Source organism: Tachyglossus aculeatus, chromosome 21, assembly GCF_015852505.1.
Source record: "Tachyglossus aculeatus isolate mTacAcu1 chromosome 21, mTacAcu1.pri, whole genome shotgun sequence".
In the NCBI taxonomy this organism is placed as follows: Eukaryota; Metazoa; Chordata; class Mammalia; order Monotremata; family Tachyglossidae; genus Tachyglossus; species Tachyglossus aculeatus.
This window is the reverse complement of record NC_052086.1, coordinates 46,198,671-46,225,244: the sequence shown is the minus strand read 5'-3', so window position 1 is coordinate 46,225,244 and position 26,574 is coordinate 46,198,671. Positions and strand designations below refer to the sequence as shown.

Below are 26,574 nucleotides of genomic sequence, written 5' to 3'. Positions count from 1 at the left end.
GTGAAGAACCTGTGAGGGAATTCAACCAAGCTCCCGAGAAACCCTCTCCCCCACCCCCGCGCTGGGCTCCCGCCTCCACTCCTCCCCGACCCCCGACCCTAATTCCAGCGGCCCTCAGGGCCACGAGACCGAGTTTGGGCGGGGGGGGGGGGGAGTCCACAGAGCCCCTTCCCACGTCATTGGGACACCAGGACGGACCCTCTGTGCCGTCCCCACCCAGGGATCCGGGAAAAAACAGATGGAGAAACTGCAGGGAGAGAGACAGGGGCGGAGAGACTACTGGGGGGTGGGGGCCGTTCCCCAGTTACGGGGTGGGACGCAGCGACACCCCCAACCTCCCAGCGCGGGAAACTTCGCGGATTGAGCCGGCCAGGCGCGATTAGACGTGTTATTAAAATAACAATAATAATAATTAATAATAATAATAACAATATCAATAATAATATCAACAGCAACAGGAGAGAGTCGCAGCCCCCGACTCCCTCTTAGTGCTCCTCGTTAACCTGCCTTCGCCCCTCCCTCCCCCAGTACGTTGCCCGGGGCCGCCAGCGTGGGACCCCAGGGGGGTCCGCAGGAGATGCAGCTCCTGGGGGGCTGGAGTCGGTGGGGGGGGGAGGGACGGGGGGAGGACAGGCATCTGGCGGGGAGGGAGACGGGCAGGAGGAGGAGGAAGAGGAGAAAGAGAAGAAGGGAAAAGAGATGTCCAGCGAGGAGAAAGAGGGAGAGAATGGGAGAGACGAGAGAGGAAGAAAGAAAGGGGGGGGAGAGAAAGAGGAAGAAAGAAAGGGGGGGAGAGAGAAAGAAAGATGCCCGATTGCTCTCCAAGGTCCTGCTCGCTCCCTCCCTCCTTCCCTCGGAGCCTCCTTCCCCGTCGCCCCGGAAGCAGGAGGCGGGGCGGGCCCCTGCGGGCCTCGACCTGGTCGGTGCAAGAGGGCAGTGCCCCCGGAGAGAGCCCCCTCCTCACTTCGGTCGCCCGCTCAGGGCTGACGCGACTCCGAGAGCGGACCCGGGGCTCACCGACGCAGCCCCGCCCGTCCGCCCGTCCGCCCGTCCGCCCGTCCGTCCGTCCGTCCGTCCCCCGACCCTGACCCCGTGAAGTCTTCGCTCCTCAACCCCGCCGGTCCTACAGTCCTCGCCCCCTCCCCCGGGGGCCCCCTCCTCCCTCCTCCTTCCCCCCTCAAGGCTTCTGACACTTGCCCCTGCGTTCGCGCCGCTGCAGTTTCCTTAGGCGCCGCGTCCAGGCGTCCCGCCACGGGATGGCCAGGCTGTTCTTGCCGGCCGTCAGCCCCGGCCGCTCCCCGGACGCCTCGGCCGGGCCCATCAGCAGGTAGCGGTGTCCCAGCTGGAGGCGCGGGCAGCGGCAGGCCAGGTCCTTCATGGGCACCCACAGCCCGCTGTCCCCTCGACGGACCCGCTCGTCCCGGCTCTTGTAAACCGTCAGCACCGACACCGTGAACCGGGCCCAGTTTCCCGCCGCCTCCAGGGCCAGGACGTTCACCTGGACCACTGCGGGGGAGGAGCGCTCAGCAACGGGGTCCCCAAGGGGAGGGGGGCGGAGGGGAGCGCGGAAGGGGGGGCCCGGAGGGAGGAAGGGGGTCCCCGGGGGAGAAGGACGGTCCTGGGGTTGGAGGGGACCCCGGATCCCCCACCCCTGGAGCGCGGGATGGCGGTGGGATGAAGCTGGAGGCGGGGCGGGGGTCCGGGCCGCGAGGGAAGAGGGCAAAGGTCGCCGAGGGGGCAGGAGAGCCGCGCTAGGTACCGTAGTCTTTTTTGCAGTATTTCTTCAGATTAATCTTGTAGTTCCCTTTGGCCGGTTTGCAGTAGGACTCACAGTCTGCAGGGGACGGAACGCGGACAGCGTTGGGCCGACTCATTCAGTCATTCACTCACTCACTCATTCAATCGTATTCTTTGAGCGCTTACTGCGGGCGGAGCAGTGTACTAAACGCTTGGGAGAGTACAGTATAACATTAAACAGACACATTCCCTGCCCACAGCGAGTTTACAGTCTAGAGGGGGTGACAGGTATTACTAGAAATAAATAAAATAACAGATGTGTACATCAGTGCTGGGGGGTTGGGAGCGGGGGATGAACGAAGGGAGAAGCAGCATGGTGTAAGTGGATAGTGCCTGGGCCTGGGAATCTGGGGTCACGGGTTCTAATCCCGGCCCCACCACTTGTCTGCTGTGTGACCTTGGGCAAGACACTTCACTTCTCTGGGCCTCCGTTACCTCATCTGTAAAATGGGGGTTGAGACCGTGAGCCCCAAGTGGGTCAGGGCCTGTGTCCAATCTGAATTGCTTGTATCCGCCCCAGCGCTTAGTACAGTTCCTGGCACATACTAAGCACTTAACAAATACCATTAGTATTATTATTATTATCATAGGGAGAAAGTCGGGGCGACGCAGAAGGGAGAGGGACTCCAGGGCCCGTCCCCCGCCCCCACCCCGCTCCAGGACTGGGTTTCTCAGAGGGGAGAGAACGAAAGGGAGGGGCCGCGAGTTATTGCTGTATTGTACTTCCCCAAGCGGTTAGTACAGTGCTCTGCCCACAGTAAACGCTCAATAAATACGACTGAATGACTGAATGAATGAAAAGTGTGGGGGCCACCGGAGAAGGGGAATCTTGGGTCCTGGTTCTTGCTCTGTCTCAACCCCGCCCCGGTCCCCGAGGCCTCGCGCCCCTCTCCCCGTCCTGGGCCTTCATCCCCGGGCCCGGAGGGGCACATCTTTGGACCCAAAACGTCACTGGGAGCGGGGCCAGAGAGAACGAGGCCTGATGGCCCCTTCTGCCCGCTCCCTTCTCCCCCAAGGGCAGTCCGTAGGGCCGGCCCCAGCTGGACTGAGACCCCCGGCCCGCCCGAGTCGGAGCTGGGCGGCCCCCTGACTGGAGGTGGGCGGGGGACCCTCCCTTCTGTTTGGGCGAGGGGATGGCGGAGGGAGCGGGTGGGAGGGTAGGGGATGGGTCTACCAACTCTATTGTATTGGACTCTCCCAAATGTTTAGTGTAATAATTAATAATGATGGTATTTGTTGAACACTTCCTATGTGCCAAGTGCCATTCTAAGCGCTGGGGTAGATAATAATAATAATAATAACAATAATAATGGTATTTGTTAAGCGCTTACTATGTGCAAAGCACGGCTCTAAGAGCTGGGGAGGTTACAAGGTGATCAGGTTGTCCCACAGGGGGCTCACAGTTTTAATCCCCATTTTACAGATGAGGTAACTGAAGCCCAGAGAAGTAAAGTTACTTGTCCAAAGTCACACAGCTGACAGTTGGCGGAGCTGGGATTTGAACCCATGACCTCTGACTCCAAAGCACGTGCTCTTTCCACTAAGCCACCCTGCTTCTCCAGCGTGGCTCAGTTACAAAGTAAGCAGGTTGTCCCGCGTGGGGCTCACGGTCTTAAATCCCCATTTTACAGAGGAGGGAACAGAGCTACCGAGAAGTGAAGCAGCTTGCCCAAGGTCACACAGTAGACTAGCGGCAGAGCTGGGATTAGAACCCATGACCTCCGACGCCCAGACCCGGGCTCTAACCACCACGCCATGCTGCTTCAGTGCTCTGCACGCAGTAACCGCTCAATAAATACGATCGATGGATTGATTGGGAAGCAGCGTGGCTCAGTGGAAAGAGCCCGGGCTTTGGAGTCAGAGGCCATGGGTTCAAACCCCGGCTCCGCCACTTGTCGGCTGTGTGACTTTGGGCAAGTCACTTTACTTCTCTGGGCCTCAGTTCCCTCATCTGTAAAATGGGGATGAAGACTGTGAGCCCCTAGTGGGACAACCTGATTACCTTGCATCTACCCCAGCGCTTAGAGCAGTGCTTCGCACATAGTAAGAGCTTAACAAATACCAACGTTATTATTATTATTATTGATTGACGGGAGAACTGGGGGAGAAACGCAGTTCATCGTTGTCCTGAGACCTCTTTCCCATCCGAGCCCCCCTTCCGCCCCCCACCCTCCACGACCATGTGACACCTCCCCTACCTCATCATCATCATCATCAATGGTATTTATTGAGCGCTTACTATGGGCAGAGCACTGTACTAAGCGCTTGGGAAGTACAAATTGAAAACATATAGAGGCAGTCCCTACCCAACAGTGGGCTCACAGTCTAAAAGGGGGAGACAGAGAACAAAACCAAACATACTAACAAAATAAAATAAATAGGATAGATATGTACAAGTAAAATAAATAAATAAATAAATAAATAGAGTAATAAATATAGTAATAAATATGTCTCAGCGGGCCCGGGGCTCCCCCCACCCCAAACCAGGCCGCCCCCCGTGCGGCTGTTCCCGAGCCCCCTCCCCGCTCTGCCTCCCGCGGCCCTCGGACCCACCGGCCGGCTCCTCGGTGCTGGTCACTGCGGCCGTGGGGCTGGTGGCCGGAATCTCTGGGGAGGCGGGGAGGGGAGGAAATGCCTAAGGATGGGAAGGTCCGGCCTCCCGCCCTCTCCCCCCGCCCCCCGCGGGGGTGACCTGGCCTTCCCGGGCAGGCTGCGAGGGGCTCGGGAAACCGGCCCAGCTTCTGAAGTCACGGGGCCTATCATTCAAGTCACTGCGCCCTTGGGGGAGCCGGGGCGGGGGAAGGACTGGGGCACACTCCGGCACCCAGAGTGGTATGGGGAGCAGGGCCCGCATGCAGCAGAAGCGTGCGGGTGGGAGTGGGGTGGGACACGGATGGAAGTCGGGAGGCGAGGGGCACTCTCTGATGCTGCAAGGGGCAGGGTCACTGATGCAAGGGGGAGAGGGGTCTCTGATGCTGCAGGAGTCAGGGGGTTACTGATGCAGGGGGCGGGGGTCACTCTGCAGCAGGGTCCAGGGGGACTCACTGATGCAGGGGGCCACCGGGGAGCGGCTCTGCTGGAAGCCCTTGGCGCAGCGGTTGCAGGTGAGGCCGGTGACCCCGTCCTTGCACGGACACTGCCCGGTCGTCTGGTTGCAGGTCTTGCCGGCGGCCCCGACGGGGTGGCAGTCGCAGGCTGCGGAGACCGGGGCGGGGCGGGAAACTTTCCAACGGTACTGGGGCGGGGGGCCCGGGGTGGGTGCGGGTGGGGGGTCCTGGGGGGTCCCGGGGATGGGGGGCGACGGCGGCAGCTCACCCTTGCAGGCCCGGCGATCGCTGACGGGGCGGGCTCGGTCGCGATAGTAGCCCTCGCGACAGTAGTGGCAGTGGCGTCCGGCGGTGTTGTGGCGGCAGTTGAGGCAGACGCCCCCGCTGCGGCGGCCGGACAGCTTGTACAGCTCCATGTTGAAGCGGCAGCGGCGGGCGTGGAGGTTGCAGGAGCAGGCTGCGGGCAGACACGGAGGGGCCGGGGGGGTCACCGGGCTCGGGGGCGGGCGCAGAGAGCCACACGGCATGGGCTCTAACCCCGGCTCTGCCGCTTGTTCTCTGGGTGGCCCTGGGAAAGTCACTTCACTTCTCTGGGCCTCGGTTCCCTCATCTATAAAATGGGGATGAAGACCGTGTGCCCCATGGGGGACAGGAACTGTGTCCAACCCGATTTGCTCGTATCCGCCCCAGTGCTTAGTCCAGTGCCTGGAACAGAGTAAGCACTTAACGGATAGCGCAGTTGGGATAATAATTGTTAGAGGAGTTACAGGCTGGGGGCAGAGGTGGGGGGACATGGTTTGAGGAACAGAAAAGGGGGTCGTGGGCAGGGGGGAGGCCACAATCTGGAGGGGACACAGGCTGGAACAGCGGGCAGAGAGGAGGTGGAGAGGTAGAGGGGTTCACAGGCTGGGGTGGTGGGAAGAGCGGGGTTACAGGTCAGGGGAAGAGGGGGCCACAGACTGGAGGAGAGATGGGGGTCACAGGTGGGAGGGTGGAGGGGTCACAGTTGGGAGGCAGAAGGAGTCTCAAGCCAGGGCAGTGGGCAGAGAGGTGGATCACAAGTTGGGGAGAGGGGGTCGCAGGTTGGGGCGGTGGGCTGGGAGGTCACAGGTGGGGGGCAGAGGGGATCACAGTCTGGGGTAGTGGACAGACAGGAAGTTACAGGTCGGGAGCAGAGGGGTAGTAGATTGGGGGACAGAAGGGGGTCAACCACTTAGTACAATGCTCTGCACTCAGTAAGCATTCAATAAATAAGTGAGCAGAGAGGGGGTCACAGACTGGGGGGAAGAGGGGGTCACAGAGACCATAGTAGGAGCAGGTGTACACACCTGCTGACTTCATTTCCCTTTCACCCACTCTTTTTGACCCTCCTCAATCAAATTTTTGACCCTTCACTCCATCTAGACTGCCCTCTCAGTGGTCACTGATGACCTTTTGATAGCTAAGGCCAATGGGTCAACTCGCAAACCTACCTCTCGGGTCTTGACCTCTCACCTCAGCAGTACTCCTGCAACTCCTCTTCCCTCCAGGACCTCTGTCCTTGTGGGATCCCCGGACTCCAACCAGCACCTCCAACTCAGCTTATCTACAACTGAACTCACCTTGCCTCCTCTCCTGCCGCCAACTTCCCATCTCCGCTGATGACATCACCATCTTCCCTATCCCAGAAACCCTCAACTTTTGTGTCATCCTCGACACCTGACTCTCAGTCATATTTACAGGGCACTGATGTGTGAAGAGCACTTGTTTAAGCACTTGGGAGAAATCGGGCAGTTAGTTCAAGGAGCTACAGTCGAGTGAAAAAGACACCAACAAATTACTGACAGGAAGAAGGAATGGAGTATAAAAAAAGTGTATATATGCCGTGTAATTACGGTATTCATTAAGCGCTTACTATGTCCTTTCACCCTCCTAACAGTTATATAGGTAACTGCCCCCTGGGGAAGCAGCATGGCCTAGTGGAAAGAGCTAGGATCTGGGAGTCAGAGGACCTGGGTTCTAATCCTGGCTCCGCCACATGTCTGCTGGGTGACCTTGGGCAAGACACTTGATTTCTCTGTGCCTCATTTACCTCATGTGTAGAATGGGGGTAAAGGCTGAGCCCCATGTGGGTCAGGGACTATGTCCAACTTGATTATCTCGTACTACCCCAGCACTTAGAACAGTGCTTGGCACATAGTAAGCACTTAGCAAATACTGTAATTAATATTGTTATGTATAGCTATATATTTTCATACTCCATTTTAAACTCCATGGGTGAGGCCCCAACACGACTATCAACTCGATGATACTGTCCTCTCCCAAGCACCTAGTATGGTATAATTTTATTTATTTATATTAATGTCTGTCATCCCCTCTAGACTGTAAGCTCGGTGTGAGCCGGGAATGTGCCTGTTGTGTTGTTATATTGAACTTAGTACAGTGCTCTGCACATAGTAAGTGCTCAACAAATACAATCGATTGACCGACTGACTGCACACAGTAAGCACTCAATAAATACCATCGTTTGATTGATTGTTGATGCGGAAGTGGCAGTCTAGGGGGAGGTATTGGGGCACATGGGGTGAGGAGATGAGCAATTGAGGGGACGGGCCTCTGGAAGGAGATCTGAGTTAGGAAGGAGTTTGAAGAGCGGTGGTTTGTCAGAGGTGAAGTGGGAGGGAGTTCTTTGCAAGAGGGAGTGAGCAAGAGGTGGGCAGTGAGCAAGATGAGAGCAAGGCACCATGAGTAGGTTGGTCTTACAGGAATGAAGCCTGTGAGCTGGGGTGGAGTGGGAAAGGAGTGAGGATAAGTAGGGGAGAGTGAGCTGATGGAGGAGCCTTAGAGTGGATGGTTAAGAGTTTCTTGTTGATGTGAAGAGGAATGGGTCACCAGTGGGGGATTTGGGGGAGATGGGAGAAGAACGATGTCTTAGCAAAAAGACCTGGGCAGCAGAGCAAAGTGCGGACTGGAGAGGGGAGAGTCTGGAAGCAAGGAGGCCTGCAAGGAGGCCAATATGGTCATTACATCCCAACTGCTGCCCAATCCTGCTGGTTCCTCCTACACAACCTTCCTAGATCTGCCCCTTCCTCCCGACCCAAACTGCTCCCTGGGTGCATTGCCTCCCAGCCCCTCACCCCGGGCAGGCTCTAGTCCTGTCCCAGTCAGACTCCAGCCTCTCCCACCTCTTGCTTGGGCTGGCCCCCCGGCCTGGAGCGCTCCATCTCTCCCACCCCAGACCAGACAGGCCCCAGCTCTCCTCACCTTCAAATCCCTCCTACAATCCCACCTCCTCCAACAAGTCTTTCCTGCTTAACTTCCAAGACCTAAGGTGACAATCGACCCCTCAGCCATCTCTAGCACTTACATTTCTACTTACTTTATACACTCCCTTACATACATATGTACGATTGATGGCATGGGCTAGTTATTCTGATTACTCTGTAAATATTCTGTTGCCTTCCCCTCCTGTTGGAGAAGAAGCTCCTTGTGGGCAGGGAACTATGTCATGTGCTTCTAACATATTTCCCCAAGAGTTCAGTAACAACTATTACTAGTAATAATAATAATAAAAATACTTGTAGGATTTGTTAAACACTTACTATGTGCCAGGTACTGTACTTAGCGCTGGGGTGGATACAAGCAAATCAGGTTGGACACAATCCCTGTCCCATGTGGGGCTCTCAGTCTCAAAACCCATTTTACAGATGAGGTCACTGAGGCACAGAGAAGTGAAGTCACTTGCACAAGCTCACACAGCAGACAATACGGAGGGCTCAGGATTAAAACTCATAACCTCAGGATTCCCAGACCCCTGCTCTATCCACTACACCATGCTGCTTCTTGCAGCAGTACAGAGCACTGTGCCCAGTAGGTGTTCAGTACACTGCTACTACTACTACTGAAGATGCAGTTAAGTAGTGGGGCAGGGGAGCGAGGGTCAAAAACTAGAGAAACAGAGAGGAAGGGCTGCAGACTAGGAAGGAGTCTCAGGCTAGCTGGGGTGGGCAAGGAGGAGAAAAAGGAAGAGGAGGAGGAGGAAAAGGAGGAGGAAGAGAAAGAGGAAGAGGATTCAAGGCTGGGGTAGCAGGATGCAGTGGCAGCCTGAGAACTAAGGAGAGGAGATACAGATGGGATGGAAGACTGGGGGCTGGGGTGGGGTGGGGGTGGAGACAGAAGTGAAAGGGGAATGAGTTTTAGGATTGGCCAGAATAAGGAGGGGCGGAGGTGTAGAGGGGAAGGGATGGCGGTCAAAGGCAGAAGAAGAGGGTGCCCAGGCTGCCCAGGCCACTATGGATCCTCATTGTAAGCAAAGGGACCCGAAAATCTGAAGCTGTCTCCATCGCTCACAGCTTCTCCGGGTACCCCACCTCCTCCAACAAGCCTACCCCAATCCAACGACTTCCTCTACCACTTATGGCTTGATTTATTTATGCCCAATCCTCAGCACTTGGGCATATATGGCTATGGACTGAACATTCCATTTCTGTATTCTGATTTTCACAGCTTGTAAATATTTTTACGGCTGTCTCCCCTTTTAGAGCGCAAGCTCCTCACAGGCAGCTTTGTCTCTGCCGCGCTTTCCCTGACGCTTAGTGTGGTGTGAGACACGGTACAGCAGGAGCCTGGTACGCAGAGGCACTGCTAGTGTGCAGAGGGACTGTTTGCACCATGGCATTACGACGCCGGGTAGACAGTGATGCCAGAGGAATGGCAAAGTTGTGGGGGGAGGTGATGCAGGGCTACTGATGCCAAAAGTGCAATGGGGTGGGGGGGGGTGGGGGAGGGACAACACCAACATTGCAGGAGCATCGCCGCCAGAAAGACACCAACCCCCAAGAGGGACTGACACAGGAGGGCGTGGGGGTGGGCACTGGGGGGACATGGACACTGCAGGGATTTCTGCACATTCGCCTCCTCCCCCAAAGGGAGCGAGGACTCACTTCCTCCAGCAGGTCAGAATCAGTGGTCAGAGCGCGCCTGCTGCAGGTGAGCGGCAGTGGGACGAAAGTGGGGCCCTGCCCCCTCTCCAGCCTCTCTCACCCCCGCTGCCAGCCCATCCCCTGCCAGCTCCTCTGCCCTCCAAGCCCCTTCCTCTTAGACTTCTCCAGCCCCTGGGGTGTCATCCCCTACCCAGGCACTCGAGGGCCCAGGGCCCACTGGCCCTCTGGGCCCAGCCCCTCCACATGCCAGGCCATCATCCTCTCCCCCATGGCTCCTTGGCCCATTAACCAGGCCCTGGTGGACCTCACCCTCCGGTCCAGGCCCCCCTCCAGGCCTGGTCATCATCCCCTCCCCCACCAGGTCCCTCTCTTGGCGGAGCTCACTACCCAGGCAACCGTGGACCACCACCAGGCCGGGCCCCACTCTACACGCCAGGCCATCATCCCCTTCCCCCGAGCCTCCCGGCCCCCATCCTAGACACTCCTGGGCCTCACCTCCGCTCATCTCCGTCCTTGGTCTGAGCCATCATCCCCTTCCCCAGCCCTGCTCCGCCCTGTGCCACCCCCTCCCCCTGCGGCCCTCGGCCGTCAGCCCCCTACCCAGGCACTCGTGGGCCTCCCGGGCTGTGGCACGTTGCCAGGGCCGGTCGTGGTGGAAGGGCTTGCAGCGCTCGCAGTCAGGACCCTCAGTGCCGTGCTTGCAGTCGCACACCAGCCGGCCCTCGCGGTCCCTCATGCAGCGGGCCGCATGCCCGTTGCATTTGCAGCGGCCGCCCACCTGGAACTCGCCCACGGCGTAGGCGTAGGGGGCCACCACGGCCCCATCCTCGCCCGCGGGACCAGTCTCAGCACCCCCGCCGCCGCCGCCCCCGGCCCGTGGGCTCAGGTGGGGCCGCGTGAAGACCACGCGGATGTCCGTGGCCGTGACCCAATCCTGCAGCACCGGGCTGGCATCCAGGTCCTGGGCGCTGGGCCGGCCATCCTGCGTGCTGAAGGCAATGAGCCCACCGGTCAGCGGGTACAGGTCCGTGTGGCCATCCGAGCACAGAGCCTCCTGCTCGTCCTGCCGGCTGACTACCGTGCGGCTGGGCCGACCGTAGACCCGCCGGCACTGGGAGGAATAGTACTGCAGTGGCGTCCAGCTGTGCCCGTGGTCCATGGACTTGAGGATAGCAGCCGACTCGGGGCGCGGCGAGCAGAACTGCAGGCTCACGTAGACCACCTCGAAGGCCTTGCCCAGGGGCAGGGTCAGTGTGACATTCAGCGGGGCCCGGGTCAGCGTTTCCGAGCGCCAGCAGGTCAGGTTGGCAGCTGTGTTCAAGTCAGTCAGGTAGGCAGGGGGGTGGGCCCTCCGAGGGTCAGCTGCGTCACAGAGGCGGTTGGCGGGACGGCCACAGGTGCTGGACGCCTGCACCTCCCGCCCGAAGGCCGCATTCACAAACTCGGGGATGCAGCGGCGGGGGGCCCCCGTGTCATCATAGCAGGGGTCTGGGGGGGCCTGCTGCCCGGCAAAGGGGCCCAGGGGCTGGGCTGGGGCCGGAGCTGGGGGCCAGGTGGCCCACAGCAGCAGCAGCAACAGCCACGGCGAGGAGCGGCCCGCCATGGCCATGGCCCCGAACAGGCTGGTCACCTGGGAACAGAACAGAGGAGAGGTCAGGGAGGGGTCATCTCGGGGGAGAGGGGTGGGCAGCGACCCAGCAGGAGAGCCCGGGGGGGTGACTGGGGAGGTTGGACCCCAAGAATTGGGGCAGGAGCATGCTGTTCTACAGAGGCGCCCCCCAAAGTCGGTCAGCCCCTTCCACTCCGGGCCACCTCACCTTGCCCCACGGCTCCCCACAGCGAGCCCCTTCAGATAGGCTGGTCTGGATTCCGCGGAGAGGGTGAGGCCCTCAGGTTTGGGCTCCCTTCTCCTTTCCCTCTGCCTCAGCCCTTGGCCCTACCCTGGCAGGACCTGGGTACTAATTTCAGCTCTACCACTTGTCTGCTGTGTGACCTTGGGCAAGTCACTTCACTTCTCTGTGCCTCAGTTCCCTCTTCCGTAAAATGGGGATTAAGACTGTGAACCCCATGTGGGACAGAGATTGTGTCCAACATGATTAGCTTCTGTCTACCCCAGCGCTTACTGCAGTGCCCGGCACGTGGTAAGCACTTGACAAGTGTCATTTAAAAAAAAGAATGAGAAAATCCCTGGGCCTCAGTTTCCCTATCTGTAAAAACGGGGATTCAATACCTGTTCTCCCTCCCCTCTAGACTGTGAGCAGTACGTAGGACAGAGATTGTGTCTGATCTGATTATATTGTATCTGCTGCAGTGTTTACTACAGTGCTTGGCACATAGCAAGTGCTCAACAAATACTGCAGTGGTCACTTCCATGCTCTGGAGGTAAAAGTAAGAAAAGAGACATCACACACACACACACACACACACACACACATACATACACACACACCGTGAGTCCCTTTCACCAAGGTCAGCAGAGTGGAGGCATGACTTGGGAAGGGGGAGAGGGAGGGGTCTCAACAGTCTGGGGCCCAGTGAGATGGGGGCTTTCCTGCCCAAGTCTTCTCTTCCCCCTCACCCTTTTTAGTTCGGGCCTGGCATTGGCACCAAAGAGATCGAGGTGGGGCAGGGGCAGGGCTAGGCTGAGCAGGCCCTACTCCCTGCCCTGCCCTGTCCCTGGTCCAGGGCTCTCCAACCCTGGCCCTTTCCAGCCCGGCCCACCCGCTGCCCCTCCGGCCCTAGGCTCTGCCCCCTCCGCTCTCTGCCCATCTGCCCTCCACCTCCCTGCCCGGCTGGCCCGGCCGGTCCTTCCCCTGCCCTCCCCTCAGGCCCGGCCCGCCCCGCCCGCGGGAATCGGAAAGAAGCAGCAAACCCAGAGGCGTGAGCCTGCAGCCTCAGCCGTGAAAGGATTGAAACAGGAAATAAAACGGAGAGAGGAGGGCGGAGGGGCGGGGGGGAGAGGAGCGAGAGAGAGAAACGGGGAGACACCCACCCCGAGAAAAAGGGAGAAAACGGCCGAGGCTCGGGGCCTGAAACCCGGAGACGGAGACAGAGATTCGGGAGACTTCGGGAGGGACAGCAAGTTGGGGGCTGGAAGCTGAGGCTGGGGGCTGGAGGCTGAGTCTGGAGGCTGAGTCTGGGGGCTGGAGGCTGGCTCTGGGGGCTGGGGGCTGGAGGCTGGGGGCTGGGGGCTGGAGGCTGGCTCTGGGAATGGAGGGTGGGTTGGGGGCTGGGGGCTGGAGGCTGGGGGCTGGGACTTGGGTCTGGGGGCTGGAGGCTGGGGCTGGGGCAGCTGTGGAGCAAATGAAAAGTTTTTCCTTCTCGGCAAAGCGTCCGGGCCCTCTGACAGGAGCGGCCAGTGCGCCGGCCCCCCGCCCCGCCCGCCCCCCGCCCCGCCGGGCCCCTGTCGGGGGTCTCACCGGGCTGGATGGAGCGAGCACTGGTCCTGCCGCCGGGGGCCGGCGAAGGGGAGGCGGCGCGGGACCCCCCCGGGCCGGGACCCACCCCCACCCCCACCCCCCCGGCTTCCCGCACAGCGACGGCGGTGGCCCCGGCCCGACCCGCGTCCCGGGACCCGGGAGGGGGCGGCGGCTCCGGGGGCTGCGGGGGCTGCGGGGGCTGCGGGGGCTCCGGGGGCTGCGGCTCCGGCTCCGGCGGCCCCGGCTTCTCCGAGCTGCCCCAGCCCAGCTGCGGGGCGGGAGGGGCGGGCGGAGGGAAGAGGAGGAGGAGGAGGAGGAGGAGGAGGAGGGAGGAGGGAGGAGGAGCGGAGTGTGTGTGTGTGGGAGGGGGGCCGCCGGGGGCTGGGGGAGCCCGGCCTGGCTGGGCGGCGCTGGGGAGGAGGGAGCAGGAGTGGGGAGGGAGGAGGAGGAGAAGGAAGAGTGGGAAGGGGGGGAGGAGGAGGAGGAGGAGGAGGAAGAAGAAGGGGAGGGGGCCGGGCAGAGGCAGGGGCAGCGGCGGCTGCTGCAGGCAAAGCGGGGAAACGGGGCTACGAGAGGGGAAGCCGGCCGGCTCCCCGAGGAAATCAGAAGCAGATTTCAGACATTTAATCCCAGGCGCGGGGGGCGGGCGGGGGGAGCGCGCTGGGGAGGGGGGCCGCCTCCCCCTCCTCCCTGTCCGCCGCCTCCTCCTCCTCCTCCTCCCCCCCTCCCCTTCCCGCTCCCGCCCAGGACCTCCCTGCTTGTCTGCTTGGCGGGGGCTCAGCCCCCAGCCCCTCCCGGGGGAGGGGCGGGGACAGGGGGAGGAAACCGGGGGCTGAGATGTGTCACCGGGAAAACAGCTCCGGCGCTCCCGCCCGCCGGGGCTGCGGGCCGGGCCGGGGGGCGGGGGGCCGGGAATGCGGAGCGGAGAAGCAGGGCGGCCCGGGGGGCGGGGGGCGAGGCAGGTGTGCGGCCCCGGGAGGGAGAAAATGCAGCTGTTTGGACGTGGGGGGAGGGGGAGGGGGAAACCCACCCAGCCGGGCACTCGGGGCACAGCGGACCCCTCGCCTGGGCCGCCGCCAAGGTGGGCCCTCCACGGCTCCGGGGGCAAGGGTCCCCCTGACCCGATCCGGCCCGGCGTCCAGGCCAGCGTTCGGGGGGAAATCGGTTCCACCCCGGCCCCCCGGCCCCCCGCCTCCACACACGCGCCCTCAGAAAAAATAAATGAACCTTCCACCCTGACCACCTCAACGGCCCACGAGAGAGAGTGAGAGAGAGAGAGAGGCCAACGGAGGCGAATTCCCCAGGGTCAGGGACATCTTGACCTCCAGCCTGCCGGGTGTCGGGAGTGGAGAGGCGGTGACAGCAACAGGATCCGAGGGTCAGGGGGTCAGGGGCTCCGGGGTCAGGGGGTCTTAGGGAAGGGTCTCAGGGGCTGGGGTCTAAGCCGTAGCCAGCAGGTGGCAGCTACTGGACGCTCTGTCCGGAGCCAGAGGCCAGACTTGGGGGGGCCCGAGGGGGAGGCGGGAGGGGACCTACAGAGGCCGGGTCCCGGGTTCAACTTATGACAACCGTCAGAAGCAGCGTGGCTCAGTGGAAAGAACCCGGGCTTTGGAGTCAGAGGTCATGCGTTCAAATCCCGGCTCCGCCACCTGTCACCTGTGGGACTTTGGGCAAGTCACTTCACTTCTCTGGGCCTCAGTTCCCTCATCTGTAAAATGGGGATGAGGACTATGAGCCCCCCGTGAGATAACCTGATCACCTTGTAGCCTCCCCAGCGCTTAGAACAGTGCTTTGCACACAGTAAGTGCTTAATAAATGCCACTATTATGATTGTTATGGGCCTGGGCCAGTCTGGAAAGCAAAGAGACTGGAATGGCAGGGGGCGGGGGGCAGGGATAGGGCCATACTACATATGCTGGGGCTGGCACCCAGTCTGGGGGCAAACTGGAGGGAGAGTAGGCCAGGCTAGGGGGCTTGGGCAGTGAGGCATCCTCTCACTTCAGCCGAGCTCGCTGGGTGACTATCCTCTGGTCTGGGAGCCTTGCATGGGAGGTTCCTGTCAGGTCAGAATCAGGGAGCTAAGTTCTGGGGATTCTTTGCCCTCCTCAGGGGTGATCCCAACGCTGCCATCTTCCCACCCTTAATCAATCAACCGTATTTAATAATAATGATGGCATTTATTAAGCGCTTACTATGTGCAAAGCACTGTTCTAAGCACTGGGGAGGTTACAAGGTGATCAGGTTGTCCCATGAGGGGCTCAGTTTTAATCCCCATTTTAACAGATGAGGGAACTGAGGCACAGAGAAGTTAAATGACTTGCCCAAAGTCACACAGCCGACAGTTGGCGGAGCCTGGATTTGAACCCATGACCTCTGACTCCAAAGCCCGTGCTCTTTCCACTGAGCCACGCTGCTTACTGAGTGCTTACTGTGTGCAAGGCACTGTACTAAGAGCTTGGGAGTGTACAATATAAGAGTTGGTAGAAAAGTTCCCCTCCCACAATGAGTTTGAGGAGACGGGGGTGAAAACAATCAGGAAGTGGGGGCACAGGTGCATCTGGCCATTACCTCCTCAGCCCCTAAACTGGGAGTCAGGCCAGGGGGGAGGGTGTACGGTGCACAGAGATGGGACTGAACCGTGGCTTAGTGGAAAGAGCGTGGGGTTGAGAGTTACAGGATGTGGATTCTAATTCTGCCCCTGACACTTGTCTACTGTGTGACCTTAGGCAAGCCACTTTACTTCTCTGTGCCCCAGTTACCTCATCTGTAAAATGGGGATTAAGACTGTGAACCCCACTTGGGACAATTTGATTACCTTGTATCTACCCCAGGGCTTAGACTAGTGCTTGGCACATAGTAAGCACTTAAATACCATAATGATTAAGAGGGAGGGTCTGGGTGTGGGGTTAAGGAGAGGGGAGGAGGCCTGTCAGAAGCTCAAAATTGGAACGGGGGGCCAAGAGGGGGAGTAGGGAGAGGCTCGCCCTATTACTGATGTGTGAGGCAGGTCAGAGGTCAGTCCCGCATCCCCCTCCCCGCCCCCCCAGTTCACCTGTCCACTTCCATCCGTCTTTGTCTTTCTCACTGCAGGTCTCTGTATTCTCTTAGTAATAACAATAAAAATTATGGTATTTTGTAAATAATAATGATGGCATTTGTTAAGCGCTTACTATGTGCAGAGCACTGTTCTAAGCGCTGGGGGGGATACAAGATGATCAAGTTGTCCCATGTGGGGCTCACAGTCTTAACCCCCATTTTACAGGTAAGGTAACTGAGGCTCAGAGAAGTTACGTGACTTGCCCAAGGTCACACAGCAGACATGTGACGGAGTTGGGATTCGAACCCATGACCCCTGACTCCAAAGCCTGTACTGTTTCCACTGAGCCACGCTGCTTCTCTGAAGCATTTACTATGTGCACAGCACTGTTCTAAGCACTGGGGTAAATGTAAGATAATCAGGTTGTCCCACGTAGGGCTCATAGTCTTAATCCCCATTCTACAGATGAGGTAACTGAGGCACAGAGAAATTAAATGGCTTGTCCAAGGCCACACCACAGACAAGTGGGAAGCAGCATGGCTCAGTGGAAAGAACCCGGGCTTTGGAGTCAGAGGTCATTGGTTCAAATCCCGGCTCTGCCACGTGTCAGCTGTGTGACCTTGGGCAAGTCACTTCACTTCTCTTTGCCTCAGTTCCCTCACCTATAAAATTGGGATTAAGACTGTGAGCCCCACGTGGGACAACCTGATCACCTTGTAAACTCCCCAGCGCTTAGAACGGTGCCTTGCACATAGTAAGTGCTTAATAAATGCCATTATTATTATTATTAAGTGGCGGAGCCGGGATTAGAACTCACGTCCTCCGACTCCCCAGCCTGTGCTCTTTTCCCCTGAGCCAGGGTCTCGATCTGTTAGGTGGTGATGCCTGGAAGCCTTTAAAAGGACCTTAATAATAATAATAATAATAATAATAATGGCATTTGTTAAGCGCTTACTATGTGCAAAGCACTGTTCTAAGTGCTGGGGAGGATACACAGTGATAAAGTTGTCCTACATGGGGCTCACAGTCTTAATCCCCATTTTACAGGTGAGGTAACTGAGGCACAGAGAAGTTATGTGACTTGCCCAAAATCACACAGCTGACAAGTGGTGGAGGTGGGATTTGAACCCATGGCCTCTGACTCCAAAGCCCGCGCTCTTTCCACTGAGCCACGCTGCTTCTCAGTTCTCCTGGTCCCCAGTTCCCTTGCCTGTTCCCCTTCCCTTTCCAGGCCTGCCCAGCCCAGGCCAGCCCCCCGCCCCATCCGGGACCCTCCGCTCTCCGTCCCGTCCCGCCCCGCCCAATCAATCAATCAATCAATCGTATTTATTGAGCGCTTACTGTGTGCAAAGCACTGTACTAAGCGCTTGGGAAGTACAAGTTGGCAACATATAGAGACAGTCCCTACCCAACAGTGGGCTCACAGTCTAAAAGGGGGAGACTCTACCCTCTCTGGCTTGTTATATAGAGAAGCAGCATGGCTCAGTGTAAAGAGCCTGGGCTTTGGAGTCGGAGGTCATGGGCTCAAATCCCGGCTCCGCCACTCGTCAGCTGGGTGACTTGGGGCAAGTCACTTCACTTCTCTGAGCCTCAGTGACCTCATCTGTAAAATGGGGATTGAGACTGTGAGCCCCACGTGGGACAACTTGATCACCTTGTGTCCCCCCCCCAGCGCTTAGAACAGTGCTCCGCACATAGTAAGCGCTTAACAAATGCCATCATCATACACGGCGTCCCGTGATGACAGTATTTATTTTATTTGTACATATTTATTCTATTTATTTTATTTTGTTAATATGTTTTGTTGTCTGTCTCCCCCTTCTAGACTGTGAGCCCGCTGTCGGGTAGGGACCGTCTCTATATGTTGCCAACTTGGACTTCCCAAGCGCTTAGTACAGTGCTCTGCACACAGTAAGCGCTCAATAAATACGACTGAATGAATGAATGACAGAGAACAAAACCAAACATACTAACAAAATAAAATAAATAGAACAGATAAGTACTAGTAAAATAAATAAATAAATAGAGTGATAAATATGTACAAACATATATACAGGTGCTGTGGGGAAGGGAAGGAGGTAAGTGTTTAACATCCAGCCCTTTCCCTCCCGCCTCCCCCGAGCCCATCGGGATAATGGGACACGGACTCTGCGCCCCCTCTGGTGGCCACTCGCGGTACTGCAGGGACCCTCCGTCGGGGGAAAAACTCACCCCGTTAAACGCGACCCTGGGAGAAGAGAGGGGAGAAGGGACAGGGGAAGGGGAGAAGGCGAGAAAGGCAGCGGGGGAAAACAGGATCGCTCAGGCCCTCGGGGAGACCGAGGGTCCGAACGGGGGAAGGGAAGCAGGCGGAGCCGCTCACATTCGGGGGCTCCAGTGACTTTTTCTTCACCCACGCAGGACCCTCCGTCCCTGCGACGAGGGGAAAAGCAAGCAGGAGTGAGGGTGGACTGAGCGCGGCTCGAGCCCGTCCGGGGCAGAGAGGAAAGCAGGGTGGGCGGCGCGAGGAGGAGAAGGGAAGGGGTTCTCCGAGGGCAGAGTGGCTGGAGGCCGAAGTAGCACTGGACCCTGCTGACCCGGAGCCGGACGGGCGGACGCGAAGTCCCACTTAATCCATCAATCAATCAATCGTATTTACTGAGCGCTTACTGTGTGCAGAGCACTATACCAAGCGCTTGGGAAGTCCAAGTTGGCAACATATACAGTCCCTTCCCAACAGTGGGCTCACAGTCTAAAAGGGGGAGACAGAGAACAAAACCAAACATACTAACAAAATAAAATAAATAGAATATTTATGGCCTCTTTGTCGATCTCCCGAGACCTTGGTGCCGTTTCCACTAGGGAAGCTTGTGGCCACGTGGCTGGCACACTTTCGGACCCTCCGCTGAATGACCTGCCCCAGACTTAGCCCCACACAAGAGCCCGATCCACCCGCAGCCTTGGCACTCAGATGGGAGCACCTTTCCTGTGGTTCTAATTTATCGCTATGTATTGAGTGCCCTCTGGGCGGGGTTCACTGTACTGAGTGTCCACTGAGTATAGTGGACTATAATGAATACCTACTGACAGCAATTCACCGTTCTGAGCTCATGAGAGTACAGCAGAAGCATGAAACACATCTCCTTACCAAAAGAAGCTTCTACTCCACCACTGGAGTCAGACATGTACAAAGACTGATCCTTGGGTGACAAATGTCCTGGCCAGGACTGGAACCCAACAGCTGAAATGGACCAGACACTCAGGCCTTTAGGACAGCAGGGCTTCTCTCCCTCTCCAGTGGTGGAAGGAGCCACAGCCACAAAACCGTGGCTAGCATGGTGGAAAGGCGAAGGGCAGAGGAGGCTCAGATCAGCCTGTAGGTCATATCTTCCAGTTGGCCCAGAAAAGACCATCAGTGGCTATCCAATCCAAGCTGTAAGGATGCTGGCAGCGCTACAGTTGTGAACATTTTACCATGTCCTGATAATTACAGTAATCATTAACCACTTACTGTGCACCAAGTTAAGTGCTAGGGTAGATGGGAGACAATTAGGTCAGACCTCTCTGCTTCATTGGGGCTCACAATCTAAGTGGGGGGAGAGAGATCAGGTGAGAAAACTAAAGCACAGAGGAGTCAAATGACTTGCCTAAGGTCTCCCAGTAGGCAAGTGGTAGAACTGAGATGAGAACCCAGGTCTCCAGACTCCTAATACTGTGCTCTTTCCACTGGATCACACTGTTCTGACCTTGCCCTTCTTCATGCTTTCACTGTGTGTAAATAATCTGGGTCTGACTGCCTACCCCACTAGACTGGAAGCTCCAAGGGCAGGGAACATGGGTCTGGATATTGCAGTAATCTTCCTAGTTCTACCACAATGCTAGAGAAACAGTGTGGTCTAGTGGGAAAAAGCCTTAGGGCTGGGCACCAGGAGACCTAGGTTCTAATCCTAGCACTACTTCTTTCTCGCTGTGTGTCCTTGGGCAAGTTACTTACCTTCTCTGAGTCTGTGTCTTCATCTGTAAGATGCAGATAAGATACCTGTTCTCCCTCCTTTTCAGACTTTGAGCCTAAAGTGGGACAGGGAACTGTGACTAATCTGCTCATCTCGTATCTACTCTAGCACTTAGTTTAGGGTTTGGCACATAGTAAGTGTTTAACGATCATTATTATTATTATTACTATTATATAGTACAGTGTCTGGCAATCAGTAGATCTCCCTCAATGCTGCTGCCATACACATGGACTGTAATCTTTATCTTTAATTCATTCATTCAATCGTATTTATTGATTGCTTACTGTATGCAGAGCACTGTACTCAGCGCTTGGGACAGTAAAATATAACAATAAATGACATACTTCCTGTCCACAACGTGTTTACAGTCCAGCGGGGGAGACGGGCATTATGGCTCAGTGGAAAAGAGCCCGGGCTTTGGAGTCAGAGGTCATGGGCTCAAATACCGGCTCCACCAATTGTCAGCTGTGTGACTTTGGGCAAGTCACTTAACTTCTCTGTGCCTCAGTTACCTCATCTGGAAAATGGAGATTGAGTGTGAGCCCCCCGTGGGACAACCTGATCACTTTGTAACCTCCCCAGCGCTTAGAACAGTGCTTTGCACGTAATAAGCGCTTGATAAATGCCATTATTATTATTATTAATATAAATACATTACAAATCTGGACATAAATGTCTTGGGGCTGGGACGGGGGATGAATGAAGGTATCAGGATGCCTTTCCTCATTAGAGTGCAAACTCCTGAGGGCAGGGGAACTGGGCTGGAAATGTTGGACACAGAAGGGAGAGGGAGGGGGGAGAGAAGATGAAGGCTTAATAGGGTAGCACCTCTTGGTTGAGGATGTGATTTTAAAAAGGTTTTGGAAGTAGGAAGAGTGGTGGTCTGTGTGGATGTACTAATAATCGTATTAATAATTGTGGTATCTGTTAAATACTTCCCCACAGCACCTGTACATCATCATCAATCGTATTTATTGAGCACTTACTATGTGCAGAGCACTGTACTAAGCGCTTGGGAAGTACAACTTCCCAACTACCCACTGTTGGGTAGGGACTGTCTCTATATGTTGCCAACTTGTACTTCCCAAGCGCTTAGTACAGTGCTTTGCACATAGTAAGCGCTCAATAAATACGATTGATTGATTGATTGATTGATTGATTGATTGGAAGTGGGTATTCCGAGTCGGGGGGATCTTGTTAGTATGTTTGGTTTTGATCTCTGTCTCCCCCTTTTAGACTGTGAACCCACTGTTGGGTAGGGACTGTCTCTGTATGTTGCCAACTTGTGCTTCCCAAGCGCTTAGTACAGTGCTCTGCACACAGTAAGCGCTCAATAAATACGACTGATTAATTGATCTGGCCGAACCTGGGATGGCGCTTGTCTAACGCCAAGCCACCACTAGGTGGCGGCATTGCTCCACATTGTTGCAGGCCCAAGAGTCCGCAATCAGTACATTCATTCATTCATTCAATCGTATTTATTGAGCGCTTACTGTGTGCAGAGCACTGGACTAAGCGCTTGGGAAGTACAAGTTGGCAAACACATAGAGACGGCCCCTACCCAACACCGGGCTCGCAGTCTAGAAGGGGGAGACAGAGAACAAAACAAAGCAGTACATGCCACTGATCGATAGATTGACTGACTGATTGATAGAATAATAATACTAAAATAATAATAATAATAATAATGGCATTTGTTAAGCACTTACTATGTTCCAGGCACTGTACTAAGAGCTGGGGTAGACACAAGGAAATCAGGTTGGACACAGTCTCTGTCCCACATGAAGCAGAGTGACTCATTCATTCATTCATTCATTCATTCCTTCAATCGTATTTATTGAGCGCTTACTGTGTGCAGAGCACTGTACTAAGCGCTTGGGAAGTACAAGTTGGCAATATATAGAGACAGTCCCTACCCAACAGTGGGCTCACAGTCTAGAAGGGGGAGACAGAGAACAAAACAAACATATTAGCAAAATAAAATAAATAGAATAAATATGTACAAATAAAATAAATAAATAAATAGAGTAATAAATACATACAAACATATGTACATATATGCAGGTGCTGTGGGGAGGGGTGCTTGGCAGTGCTTGGCACTAGAACAGTGCTTGGCACATAGTAAAAGCGCTTAATAAATGGCATTATTATTATTATTCTCTGGGCCTCAGTTCCCCCATCTGTAAAATGGGGATGAAGACTGTGAGACCCCCATGAGACCACCCGATCACCTTGTAACCTCTCCAGCGCTTAGAACAGTGCTTGGCACATAGTAAAAGCGCTTAATAAATGGCATTATTATTATTATTCTCTGGAAAGAGCATGGGCTTTGGAGTCAGAGGTCATGGGTTCAAATTCCGACTCCTCCAATTCTCAGCTGTGTGACCTTGGGCGAGTCACTTAACTTCTCTGTGCCTCAGTTCCCTCATCTGGAAAATGGGGGTGAGGACTGTGAGCCCCTCATGGGACAACCTGATCACCTTGTAACCTCCCCAGCACTTACAACAGTGCTTTGCACATAGTAAGCGCTTAATAAATGCCATTATTATTATTATGAGGCTCACAGTCTCAATCCCCATTTTACAGATCATCGTCATCATCAATCGTATTTATTGAGCGCTTACTATGTGCAGAGCACTGTACTAATCAATCAATCAATCAATCGTATTTATTGAGCGCTTACTATGTGCAGAGCACTGTACTAAGCGCTTGGGAAGTACAAATTGGCATCACATAGAGACAGTCCCTACCCAACAGTGGGCTCACAGTCTAAAAGGGGGAGACAGAGAACAGAACCAAACATACCAAAAAAATAAAATAAGTAGGATAGAAATGTACAAGTAAAATAAATAAATAAATAGATAAATAGAGTAATAAATATGTACAACCATATATACATATATACAGGTGCTGTGGGGAAGGGAAGGAGGTAAGACGGGAGGATGGAGAGGGGGACGAGGGGGAGAGGAAAGAAGGGGCTCAGTCTGGGAAGGCCTCCTGGAGGAGGTGAGCTCTCAGCAGGGCCTTGAAGGGAGGAAGAGAGCTAGCTTGGCGGATGGGCAGAGGGAGGGCATTCCAGGCCCGGGGGATGACGTGGGCCGGGGGTCGATGGCGGGACAGGCGAGAGCAAGGTACGGTGAGGAGATCAGCGGCGGAGGAGCGGAGGGTGCGGGCTGGGCAGTAGAAGGAGAGAAGGGAGGTGAGGTAGGAGGGGGCGAGGGGATGGACTGCCTTGAAGCCCAGGGTGAGGAGTTTCTGCTTGATGCGCAGATTGATCGGTAGCCATTGGAGGTTTTTGAGGAGGGGAGTAATATGTCCAGAGCGTTTCTGGACAAAGATAATCCGGGCAGCAGCATGAAGTATGGATTGAAGTGGAGAGAGACACGAGGATGGGAGATCAGAGAGAAGGCTAGTGCAGTAGTCCAGACGGGATAGGATGAGAGCTTGAATTAGCAGGGTAGCGGTTTGGTTGGAGAGAAAAGGGCGGATCTTGGCAATGTTGCGGAGCTGAGACCGGCAGGTTTTGGTGACGGCTTGGATGTGAGGGGTGAATGAGAGAGCGGAGTCGAGGATGACACCAAGGTTGCGGGCTTGTGAGACGGGAAGGATGGTAGTGCCGTCAACAGAGATGGGAAAGTCAGGGAGAGGACAAGGTTTGGGAGGGAAGACAAGGAGCTCAGTCTTCGACATGTTGAGCTTTAGGTGGCGGGCGGACATCCAGATGGAGATGTCCTGAAGGCAGGAGGAGATGCGAGCCTGGAGGGAGGGGGAGAGAGCAGGGGCAGAGATGTAGATCTGGGTGTCATCAGCATACTAAGCGCTTGGGAAGTACCAATTGGCAACATCTAGAGACAGTCCCTACCCAACAGTGGGCTCACAGTCTAAAAGGGGGAGACAGAGAACAAAACCAAACATACTAACAAAATAAAATAAATAGAATAGATATGTACAAGTAAAATAAATAAATAAATAGAGTAACAAATATGTACAAACATATCTACAGATATACAGGTGCTGTGGGGAAGGGAAGGAGGTAAGATGGGGGGGATGGAGAGGGGGACGAGGGGGAGAGGACGGAAGGGGCTCAGTCTGGGAAGGCCTCCTGGTAACTGAGGCCCAGAAAAGTGAAGTGACTCGCCCAAGGTCAAACAGCAGACAAGTGGCAGAGTCCGGACTAGAACCCATGACGTTCTGACTCCCAGGCCCGTGCTCTTTCCAGAGAATAATAATAATAATGCCATTTATTAATCGCTTTTACTATGTGCCAAGCACTGTTCTAAGCGCTGGAGAGGTTACAAGGTGATCAGGTTGTCCCATGAGGGGCTCACAGTCCTAACCCCCATTTTCCAGATGAGGGAACTGAGGTCATGATGCTTCTAGACTGTGAGCCCGCTGTTGGGTAGGGACCGTCTCCATATGTTGCCAATTTGTACTTCCCAAGTGCTTAATGCAGTGCTCTGCACACAGTAAGCACTCAATAAATACGATTGAATGAATGGGGGAACAGCATAGAATGATAGCATAACGCTGGTCCCATGCACCTCCCTCCGCATTTACAGCAGAGGCAGGGGTGGGATGGGGGGCAGAGATGGGGGTTCTGCCCTTCAGGGGGTCCAGCCTGTGGTCCAATAATAATAATAATAATAATAATAATAATAGTGGTATTTGTTAAGCACTTACTATGTGCCAAGCACTGTTCTAAGCGCTGGGGGGGGATACAAGGTGATCAAGGTTGTCCCACGTGGGGCTCACAGTCTCAGTCCCCATTTTACAGAGGAGGGAACTGAGGCCCAGAGAAGTTAAGTGACTTGCCCAAGGTCACACAGCTGACAAGAGGTGGAGCCGGGATTCGAACCCATGACCTCTGACTCCCAAGCCCGTGCTCTTTCCACTGAGCCACACTACTTCCGTGGGGGGGGGGGGGGGGTCTGGACGGTGTCTCCACCTCCATGCTCCGTCCACCAACACTCCAGGCCACGGCTGGAGGGGAGTTCTGTTGAGTTCCCTCATCTGTAAAATGGGGTTAAGACTCTAAGTTCCATGGTGGGACTGGGACGATGTACAACCCAATTTGTTTGTATCCATCCCAACACTTAGAACAGTGCCCGACACGTAGTTAGTGCTTAACAATTACCAGTTATTATTAATATTGTCATTATATCCCCAGGGGTCATTCAGGCATCCTGGGCTGGCCTGATCATTTTACTCTCCTGATCATTTTATTCTAGAGACCTCCTGTTTCACCTCACCAACTTGGGCACATGCTGAATCTCTTCATTTCTAAACACTGTACAGTCTTAAACCTCACCAACTCTGAAATTTCACACTCCAACCACAACTTCCTCACCTGCCTTCTTTCTCCTCCCCACCAAACTATCCTGCACACACACACACACACGCACGCGCGCGCGCACACACACACACACACACACACACACACACACACACACACACACACACACCCCGCAAATAATGACCTTCTAGCTCTCAACCCCCTTCATCTATTCCGGGCCATCTTGCCCCATTTGTTCTTCTGCACAAATCCGCAACCTAAATTCCTCCCTCTCTGCAGAACTCAACTCGTCTTTGCCCTTGCTCCCCCATTCATCTTGCGCCACTAACCCCCATAACTGAGTCTCTTCCCCTACATGCTTCATCCACTGATAATAATAATGATAAAGGGGAAGCAGCGTGGCTCAGTGGAAAGAGCACAAGCTTTGGAGTCAGAGGTCATGGGTTCAAATTCCAGCTCCACCACTTGTCAGGTGTGTGACTTTGGGCAAGTCACTTAAATTCTCTGTGCCTCAGTTACCTCATCTGTAAAATGGGAATTAAGACTGTGAGCCCCATGTAGGATAACCTGATCACCTTGTAACCTCCCCTGCGCTTAGAACAGTGCTTTGCACATAGTAAGTGCTTAATAAATGCCATTATTATTATTATTGTTATTATTATTATGGTATATGGTCACTGCTTATTATGTGCCAAGCACTGTATTAAGCATTAGGTTAAATACAGCATAATCAGGTGAGATTCAGTCCCTGTCACACATACTCAGTACAGTGCTCTGCACGCTGTAAGTGCTCAATAAATATGAATGAATGAATGAACATGGGGCTCATTGTCTAAGAGGGAGGGAGAACAGGTATTGAACCTCCATTTTACAGCTGATGAAACTGAGGCACAGACAAGTTAAATGATTTGTCCAGGATCACACAACAGATGGAGCCAGAATTAGAAGCCAGGTCTCCTGATTTCCAGCCCCGTGCTCTTTCTACTAGGCCACGTTGTTTCCCATTGCCCTGCTGTGGACCGCCGTGGCTGGTGGAATAACGGACATGAGGCTGACCTGGCCTACCT

At 55.4% G+C, this 26,574-nt stretch overlaps 1 protein-coding gene across 1 annotated transcript; it reads right to left on the bottom strand.

The window, feature by feature from the left end:
* Positions 1-1,177: 1,177 nt before the first annotated feature.
* NTN3 (netrin 3) lies at positions 1,178-13,256 on the bottom strand. The gene is made up of 7 exons (XM_038762248.1): positions 13,186-13,256; positions 10,367-11,396; positions 5,113-5,301; positions 4,843-4,992; positions 4,351-4,404; positions 1,760-1,834; positions 1,178-1,506 (listed from the first exon to the last, which is right to left on the bottom strand). Exons 2-7 carry the CDS (start codon positions 11,373-11,375, stop codon positions 1,178-1,180), a joined length of 1,806 nt encoding a protein of 601 aa, XP_038618176.1. The 5' UTR covers positions 11,376-11,396; positions 13,186-13,256.
* Between the last annotated feature and the right edge of the window lie 13,318 nt (positions 13,257-26,574).